Below are 10,076 nucleotides of genomic sequence, written 5' to 3' on the forward strand. Positions count from 1 at the left end.
TTGTTTGTTTTTTTAATTTAAGTGGTGAAAAAAAAAAAAAAGTTCAGAAATTTGTCAACCTTTTTTTGCTTTTGTCGCCATTGTGTGAGGGCTTATTTTTGCACCCTGAGCTGATGTTTTTACTGATACAATTTTTGGGTATGTACAATGTTTTAAATTGCCTTTTCTTGCAATGTTGCGGTAACCAAAAAAACTCAATTCTGCAGTTTTGGTGTTTTCTCGTTACGCCATTTACCAATCAGATTAATTTATTACATATTTTGAAAGATCAGACATTTCTGAAAGCGCAATACGGAATATGGGTATTGTTTTAATGGTTTTATTTTTAATGGGGCAAAGTGGGTTACTTGAATTTGTGTATTTTTTTCCTCACTTTTGACTGGATTTAATAGTCCCGTTTGGGGACTTGAAGCTGCGATGATCCAACTGCTTGTGCTATACAGGGCGGTGCATCACAGTGCTCACAATCGGCAGTCACAGGAAGATCATGATGACAGGCACAGGGGTCATCCACTGACCCATGGATGTCATGCCAAACCATCGGTGTCCCGTGATCACGTGATGGCCGTGCCAATGGGCAGGATCAATGATGCGCTTCCTGTCAGCGCATGTTAAATGCCACTGTTAGTAATTGACCGCAGCTTCTAACTGGTTAACAGCCATAAGTGGATTTCGGATGCACCTGCAGCTGTTAGAGGCACTTTGTAGCTGATTAAATAACCCAATGAGTGTGGGGAAAGATGTTGGGTCACCGTTCGAGCCTGCATCAAAGGCAGCGACACTGCCTTGTGACCTAAAAATACATAATTGGTCGTGAAGGGGTTAACCTGCAGATATAGGGCTAATCTGCAAAGTTAAAGGAGTTGTCCGACATAAACTCAAAAATTTTTGGTAAGCTAATCTGTGCTGTATTGTCATATAAAACACCCCTACATTGTTATTTTTTGTTTTCTAACTTTTGTTCCTCTTGAATTCACCCTTTATTCTCTGCAGCTCTTTGTTTACATTCAGCACAAACAAACTGACCACCACCTGTGCAAAACCTCCCAGTCAGAGCTGGCACCGCCCGGCCTCAGTGTCCAGCCCCACCCCAGTGTCCAGCCTCGCCCTCTGCCCGCCCCCTGCACACACATTCCCTGTCAGTAGTCTTCCCCAGCACCTGACCTGTTATCACTACAGCATTGCAAATAACAGCCGCACATCGGACTCTGCACCCCACACGCACATCGGACTCTGCACCCCACACGCACATCGGACTCTGCACCCCACACGCACATCGGACTCTGCACCCCACACGCACATCAGACTCTGCACCCCATACACACTTAGGGCTCTGCACCGCACACACACACACACACAGGGCTCTGCACCGCACACAGGGCTCTGCACCGCACACACACACAGGGCTCTGCACCGCACACACACACAGGGCTCTGTACCGCACACACACACAGGGCTCTGCACCGCACACACACACAGGGCTCTGCACCGCACACACACACAGGGCTCTGCACCGCACACACACACACACACACAGGGCTCTGCACCGCACACACACAGGGCTCTGCACCGCACACACACAGGGCTCTGCACCGCACACACACAGGGCTCTGCACCGCACACACACAGGGCTCTGCACCGCACACACATATGGCTCTGCACCGCACACACATATGGCTCTGTACCGAACCCCCCTACCCCCATAGGAAACACATGTGGGGAATACATACTCACCCCTCCCCAGTCCCCGCCGCTCCTGCAGGTTCGCGCGCTGTCTGTGCTCTGGACATATTAGCACACTAGTGACGTCACCGCTGTGCTGAAGAGAGCACAGACAGCGGGACAGTGATGAGAAGCAGCGCTGCGCTCCCTCTCATCAGCGCTTTCAAATGTACCGGCATCTGTGATCTGTGATGCCGGTACATTTGAATGTGCGATCCTGAGCAGGGGCCCGGTGCTGGCGCTGACACCACGGCAGCCGCCGCCAGGCCCCTCCCCCAGGTGACGGACCCCACAGCAGTGTAGGGGGAGGTTGTGGGCAGAGTACGGGGTGCGGGGGAATGTGTGGGAGGGTGCAGGAAAGAGGGGCGGGGCTCATCGCACTGTAGCCGCCCAGCAGAGAGGCGACATGCTGTTCCAGATTTGCATGTCAACATGGCCCTGCCCATGTTGACATGAAATGACCGGAAGCAGCAAAATCGCGGCAGGAGCGGTCACATGACCACTCTGAGTCGGGGGAGAGGGGCTGACAGCAGGGCAGGTAAGTGCTCTCTATCTACTTACCTGCCCCAATGTAGCCCAATAGGGTAATAAAAAAAAATGTCAAAAGAAGCCGGATAACCCCTTTAATATCATTCTAAACCTGCCCGGCCGCTGCACTGAAAGCCTGGCTACCAGGAGTACATTAACTTTATGGGAAACTCCGAGGCACGGGGTAGGCAGCTTCAGTCATTGCTCAGTACATAGTGAGAGGCAGCTGTAATGATGCCCCAGCACTGACTGACAGCCGACCCTGTACTGATAGACTGCAAAGTTGGCTATTAGTCAATATCGGGGTGTGGTTACAGTTGCCGCTCACTATGTATTTAACAATGACTGAAGCCACCTGCCCTGCAGCCCACAGCACTATGGCTGAAAACTGGAGGCTCCCGGGAGGAATAAGGCTATGTGCCCACGGGGACAGTGTCCTGCGGTTATATCCGCAAGACATTCCGCATGTGCTCCCAGAAATCCGCAACAGAACTTTCTCTGTTTCAATGCTGCGGATATACAGCGGAATGTCGTGCGGGTATTCTGTATTGAGGATACAGTACCATGGCTTCGGCACTGCATCCTCAATGCAGAACAAGTGCTGCAGTGATCGGGGTGCTCATACTTACCTCCATCATGCAGCACCTCGCTTTCCGGCGGCCGGGTCACTGTCACTGTCAGCGTCTGGTCTGGTGCACTGTGCTGGAGGTGGGCGGGCCTGAACTAGCTCCGGCTGTCACATGACCAGAGCTCGTGCAGGCCCCGCCCACCTCTTCCTTCCTGTACCTGGCTGGATCCACCGCGCTGCTGTACACCGGACGAAGAAAGTGACTCGGGTCTCTATCAAGGCAGGTAAGTATATGGGACCCTGCGGAGAAATCCGCAACAATAATTGATATGCTGCAGATTTTTCCGCACAAAAATCCGCACGATTTCCGCTGCGGAAAAATCCACAGCGTGGGCACAGCATTTCCCAAATGCCATAGAAATGGCTGGGAAGTAGCTGAGCTGCAGATTTCTGGAAAATCCGCGGCAAAATCCGCGCATTTTCTGCAGCGTGGGCACATAGCCTAAAAGGTAATTTCCTCCCAGTAGCCAGGCTTTCAGTTCAGCGGCTGCACAGCTTCAGAATGCTATTAAACTGCAGATTAATCCCATATCTGCAGGTTAATAGCGGTTTTTGACATGACAAGTTCCCGTTAAAGAATATTTTTACCAAACTCTCAAGTATGAAGAATATATGTAGCTAAAGTCCATGTAACGGATGATAAACACTTGATGAATGTGTAGTAGCACTGTTTAAGCAATCACAGATGCCAGTGCATCACACGCTGCTCACATTCACGTTTTCCTGAAATCCAGTCCTCAAGGAACCTCAAGTGCATGTTCTGAGATTTCCTTCTGGTGCAGAGAAACAAAGATCGAATCGCCCTCATTGGTATACCAGTATGGCAATAATCTCACCTTCTTTGTCGGTCAGGACCTCCATACGGCCACTGAACATCGCCTTGAGCATAGTGTCGTGTCTCGTCAGGACCTGCACTGTGGTGTAGTACAAAGATCCTCCCACGTTCAAACGCACATATTTATTTCCAAGGCAGCCCCCTTTAAAAGTGTAGGTTTTAGGTTTGGCCCCTGAAGCGGGGCACATTGCTGTCAGACAAGTGTCGCCAGACATCTCTCGTTGCAAATAGACGATGACTCTGCACACAGTGGGCTTCACGTGTGCCGCCGTGGTGGGAGGGTGCGTGTGGAAGACACACCCTAGTTAGCAGGAAAGTGGAGCCTGCTAACGTATCCGGATTTCTGCAAAGAAAATAGAGAAATGACAAAGGGAAGGTGGTTACAATGACAACTTGTGAAAGTGATTAAAAAGGGTTTGGTTAGGTGATAACATGCTGATCACTGGGGTCCTGCAATGGTCCTGCAAATGCATATGGATTTGATGCTACAGTGAAACGTTGCCATTGCAGGCACTCACTGTTTACAGAGCCTCCCACAGTACTGCTGACCTGGGAGGAGGTCTCATGTCACGCCCAGCACCTGATAGGGTGATTCAGGATACTAAAGGCCCCGTCACACTAAGCAACATCACTAGCAACATCGCTGCTAACGAACAACTTTTGTGACGTTGCTAGCGATGTTGCTGTGTGTGACATCCAGCAACAACCTGGCCCCTGCTGTGAGGTCGTTGGTTGTTGCTGAATGTCCTGGGCCATTTTTTAGTTGTTGCTGTCCCGCTGTGAAGCACAGATCGCTGTGTGTGACAGCGAGACAGCAACAACTAAATGTGCAGGCAGCAGGAGCCGGCTTCTGCGGAGGCTGGTAACCAATGTAAACATCGGGTAACCAAGAAGCCCTGTCCTTGGTTACCCGATATTTACCTTTGTTACCAGCCTCCGCCGCTCTCACTGTCAGTGCCGGCTCCTGCTCTGTGCACATGTAGCTGCAGGACACATCGGGTTAATTAACCCGATGTGTGCTGTAGCTAGGAGAGCAGGGAGCCAGCGCTAAGCATTGTGCGCTGCTCCCTGCTCTGTGCACATTTAGCTGCAGCACACATCGGGTAATTAACCCGATGTGTGCTGTAACTAGGAGAGCAGGGAGCCAGCGCTAAGCAGTGTGCGCTGCTCCCTGCTCTGTGCACATTTAGCTGCAGCACACATCGGGTAATTAACCCGATGTGTGCTGTAACTAGGAGAGCAGGGAGCCAGCGCTAAGTGTGCGCTGCTCCCTGCTCTCTGCACGTGTAGCTGCGTGCGCTGGTAACCAAGGTAAATATCGGGTTGGTTACCCGATATTTACCTTAGTTACCAAGCGCAGCATCTTCCACGCGGCGCTGGGGGCTGGTCACTGGTTGCTGGTGAGCTCACCAGCAACTCGTGCAGCGACGCTCCAGCGATCCCTGCCAGGTCAGGTTGCTGGTGGGATCGCTGGAGCGTCGCAGTCTGACATCTCACCAGCAACCTCCTAGCAACTTACCAGCGATCCCTATCGTTGTTGGGATCGCTGGTAAGTTGCTTAGTGTGACTGGACCTTAACTGGACCCACATAAGGACAACACTAGCTTATCTAATTCATGGACAAAAGGAAAGATGAGGAGATTGATGGCCCAAATTGACTAGAGACTTTTTGATATATATACATCCCCTGATGAACCCCAAGACGTTGGGAGGAAACGCGTCGGGATCAAGTTTAGTCCTGGCAGGATAAGTACTAGGACCTCAGGTCCATCATATCTTTTGCTCAGACCCTTATTTTCATGCATTTTCCCAGTTTCATAGCCATATAGGTAATTGTTAAACTGAGAATTGAGAATCCTAATATTTACATGAAACTTGGGTACAATTGTATTAGAACTCATGACTTATGACTACGTAAGCACTCCAGCACACTGCACCTGCTGGTGGGTTTAGGTCAGAAATAGTGACAGGGGCAAATAGGGCTAGCCACCGAGGAACGGGGGGGGGGGGGCACCCAAAAAATTAAGGTGTACTTGACCTCCGTTGCTAGATAGGGATTAACATCAGGGAATATTAGATCCCCTTATCCCATCATTGTGATACCTATATAATAACTTATTTACAACAGGTGGTGCACGCCCCTTGCCCACTGCCCTAATTCAGGACCTCACTTAAGTATTACACATCACGACTTGTTATTACTTATATATTTGGATATTATTCCAGTATTTTAGAATCAGTTTCGCATTTTAATGGAGTTAATAAATGTGACGTTTTAGAGAGTTTTTTCTGGTTTATAAGTGATCCTCTTTACTATAAATTGAAATTGGTTTGATTCTATAGTACAAGCATAGCGTATGGGATTTCTTGAAATCCCGTGCCCACTATGCTTGTTTTTTCAGCAGCAAACACTGACCTGCGGAGCAGGTTTCCAGACCGCAGCACGTCAATTGTTTGCTGCGGAATCGCATGCGTCCTCCGTAGGGAGAACACAAGGAGACCGCAGCGCATTGAACCCTGATAGTGGGTACGAGCAGTTGCAGGCTCCTGCGGAGGAGACGTGCGGCCCCACAGGTCAGGACCCGCTGCGTTCAGAACACAGTGCGTCCTGATGATCGTGGAAACATACCATAAGGGACATAGATTTAATTCACCACTCCAGAGATAAAGTAAAAAAAAAAAACAAAAAAAAACAAACTTGCTGCAGTGGCGCTTTAAATAAGTTGGATAGAATACTGGTCAGACTATATCTGGTCTCTGTCATATGTAAAGAGACACTCTTCTCTGTAGGAAACTATCACTGGCTTTCATGGTAATGTCATTTCCTTTGTGCTCCCGTAGGACGCACTTTGTGCTAAACCTGTGCCCTGGAAATCACAGATCACATTATCCATCATCCTGTTTCCGTTAATGTTACATGGATGACTCAGAGGACAACCCAGGAGTGAGGCCGGTGACGTTTCTATATGAGTAGCCCTATAGCTGAAGGCCATGTAACCCTAGTGCTGGGTGATGTACGAGGAAACGTACAGACACGACCGACACAGAAGTCACCAGTCATATGATCACTTTTATTGCGGTTTTTTAGTGCAGTTTTGTCACAAAGCTGAAAGCAAATCCTGATGCCAGCAATGCCAAAGACAATCCTGACTTGCTGTGCACGTTGAATATTTTCTCCCTGCAGATAATAATCTGCAGCATGTCAATTCTTTCAGCCTTTTTTCACCTACTGACTTCATTTTGAAAAAGGCATCAAAAGCGCTCTGCTTTTTTCCTGCCAAGAGATGCAGCAAATTCAGCAACCAAATAGTCAACATCTGCACATAATCTTACTGGGATGGTCGTTAATATTTAGGAGTCTTTTTAGCTTTTATTCACTTTGGAGCCCCCGTCTCTAAAATACCATTTAGTGTAAAGCATTCAGACTTTATGGTCTGAACAGGCCCGGAGCCCAGGGGATCACTACTCATGGCAACATATCTACTTCAGATGTCAGGTGCACTGATATCATGAAGCCTGTGGATATGAACAGATGGTGTGAGCCAGATCTGTACGACCGACGCTCGACCACCTGAGAGGGAACATTGTGCGGTCACTGACCACAGTGATGAGTGGAGCCTCATCCATCTGCGAAAAACACATCTCAAAGTCTATGAGAATCCTGACTTGTTGTGCACGTTACTTTTTTCCTTGCAGAATTTTTTTCTTGCAGATTTTGTTGCTGAACAAAAGCAGCAGCATGTCATTTGTTTCTGCGTTTTTTTCCTGCAGATATAATCCACTGCAGTCCTCGAGCACAGCAATGGATTAGATCTATCAGCGCTGAACTCGCAGCACTGACACTTGGCCTTTCATGCATCCGGCATGGTGCGTGAGGCTCTCCGTAGCTAAGTAACCTGGGGTCATCTTGGCGGGTCCCTGTGATTGCATTACAGGGACCCGATTGCCAGCATGTTTTTTCTGCTGCCTTTTTCCTGCTAAAATATGCAGTTTTGTGCGCAGAAAATCTGCTATGTGGGCACATACCCTAATGCTAACTGCTAGAAAGCAAACAGCAGGCAGGCACTGGACGGAGTATGCACGCGGAGTAACAACAGTTTTGGCACAAGTTAGAGAATATTGCTTCCACCAACTCCGGATCAGCCTATTCTAGAGCAAAATTACATGTAACGGCAGGAGCACTGACAAAGCCGCGCATCTTACATACAAAAAGTACAGCTTTTTTTTTTAGACACTTTGTCATATGGACAGTAAATGAGGGCTGGATTCATAACTAGTGACGAGAGAGCACTGCCATGCTCGGGTGCTCATAACCGGCAGTTGGACGGACGTGACTCGTCTACAGAGCATAATGGAAGTCAATGGAGAACTTCAGCTTTATTATGGGAAATCTTCCCCCAAAAAATGTTTAAGTTCTCCATTGACTTTCATTATATTTGGGTACTCGAGTTCCACCAATCCGAGCGGCCAACTGCTCTTACTGAGTACCAAGTATGGTAGTGCTCGCTCATCACTATTAATGTCTGAGCCACGCCCCCAGGGTGCACCACACATATTAGCCCCTCCCCCATGGTGCACCACTTGTATCGACCCCTCCCTGGAGGACTGTCACTTCTTGGCCCCTCCCCCACAGCATACCACACCTCAGCCCCTCCTCTGCAGCATACCACACATATCTACCCCTCCCTGGAGGAACGTCACACTTCTTGGGCCCTTCCCCTGCGGCGCACCACACTTCTTGGCTCCTCCCCTACAGCACACCACACATCTCGGCCCCTCCTTGGAGGAACATCACACTTATTGGCCCCTCCCCTGCAGCACACCACACATCTCGGCCCCTCCTTGGAGGAACATCACACTTATTGGCCCCTCCCCTGCAGCACACCACACATCTCGGCCCCTCCTTGGAGGAACATCACACTTATTGGCCCCTCCCCTGCAGCACACCACACATCTCGGCCCCTCCTTGGAGGAACATCACACTTATTGGCCCCTCCCCTGCAGCACACCACACATCTCGGCCCCTCCTTGGAGGAACATCACACTTATTGGCCCCTCCCCTGCAGCACACCACACATCTCGGGCCCCTCCTTGGAGGAACATCACACTTATTGGCCCCTCCCCTGCAGCGCACCACACATCTCGGCCCCTCCTTGGAGGAGCATCACACTTATTGGCCCCTCCCCTGCAGCGCACCACACATCTCAGCTCCTCCCTGGAGGAACATCACACTTATTGGCCCCTCCCCTGCAGCGCACCACACATCTCAGCTCCTCCCTGGAGGAACATCACACTTATTGGCCCCTCCCCCGCAGTGCACCACACATCTCAGCCCCTCCTTGGAGGAACATCAAACTTATTGGCCCCTCCCCTGCAGCGCACCACACATCTCAGCCCCTCCCTGGAGTAACATCACACTTCTTGGCTCCTCCCCTACAGCACACCACACATCTCGGCCCCTCCTTGGAGGAACATCACACTTATTGGCCCCTCCCCTGCAGCACACCACACATCTCGGCCCCTCCTTGGAGGAACATCACACTTATTGGCCCCTCCCCTGCAGCGCACCACACATCTCGGGCCCCTCCTTGGAGGAACATCACACTTATTGGCCCCTCCCCTGCAGCGCACCACACATCTCGGGCCCCTCCTTGGAGGAACATCACACTTATTGGCCCCTCCCCTGCAGCGCACCACACATCTCGGCCCCTCCTTGGAGGAGCATCACACTTATTGGCCCCTCCCCTGCAGCGCACCACACATCTCGGCCTCTCCTTGGAGGAGCATCACACTTATTGGCCCCTCCCCTGCAGCGCACCACACATCTCAGCTCCTCCCTGGAGGAACATCACACTTATTGGCCCCTCCCCCGCAGTGCACCACACATCTCAGCCCCTCCCTGGAGGAACATCACACTTCTCGGCCCCTCCAGCTGTACGCACAAGTCTCAGCCCCGCCCCCTATCCGCTCCACAAGTCTCAGCCCTTCCCCTGAGAGCACTACAAGTCTCAGCCTCTCTGCAGTAAACGGCCGCAGTGCTCATCTTTCCAAGGCTCAGTCCGCGGCCCTCTCAGTCGCCGGAGCACAGGAGAACCCTCCGCACTGTCCGCCCTGCACACACCTGTAAGCACGGACCGGGCCGCTTCTCCCTCTTCACTCACTTCTCCCCAGTTTCTCCCATCTCTTCTAGCAAAATGAGGTCATTTCCGGCAGCAGTTACCCCAGTAACTGCACTTCCCAGTGTGGGACAGGGAAGTGTCCTGCTCCGCGCTGCTCCATGGGACATGTAGTCCTGTGTCGCCTACTGTAATCAGGACACGTCACTTGCTGCGCTGTAACGCGCGGCACTAGTAGAGCTGAAAC

At 50.8% G+C, this 10,076-nt stretch overlaps 1 protein-coding gene across 1 annotated transcript in view; it reads right to left on the reverse strand.

The window, feature by feature from the left end:
* TNFAIP1 (TNF alpha induced protein 1) overlaps nucleotides 1-9,919 on the reverse strand; it is a 44,948-nt gene extending 35,029 nt beyond the window's left edge. The window contains exons 1-2 of the mRNA XM_075333234.1: nucleotides 9,835-9,919; nucleotides 3,715-4,056 (exon numbers count right to left, since the gene is read on the reverse strand). Of these exons, the coding sequence (XP_075189349.1) occupies nucleotides 3,715-3,928 (214 nt within the window). The 5' untranslated portion in view covers nucleotides 3,929-4,056; nucleotides 9,835-9,919. The remainder of the gene's footprint in view (nucleotides 1-3,714; nucleotides 4,057-9,834) is intronic.
* Nucleotides 9,920-10,076: the final 157 nt, after the last annotated feature.

The sequence above is a fragment of the Anomaloglossus baeobatrachus genome, chromosome 2, assembly GCF_048569485.1.
Source record: "Anomaloglossus baeobatrachus isolate aAnoBae1 chromosome 2, aAnoBae1.hap1, whole genome shotgun sequence".
Classification (NCBI taxonomy): domain Eukaryota; kingdom Metazoa; phylum Chordata; class Amphibia; order Anura; family Aromobatidae; genus Anomaloglossus; species Anomaloglossus baeobatrachus.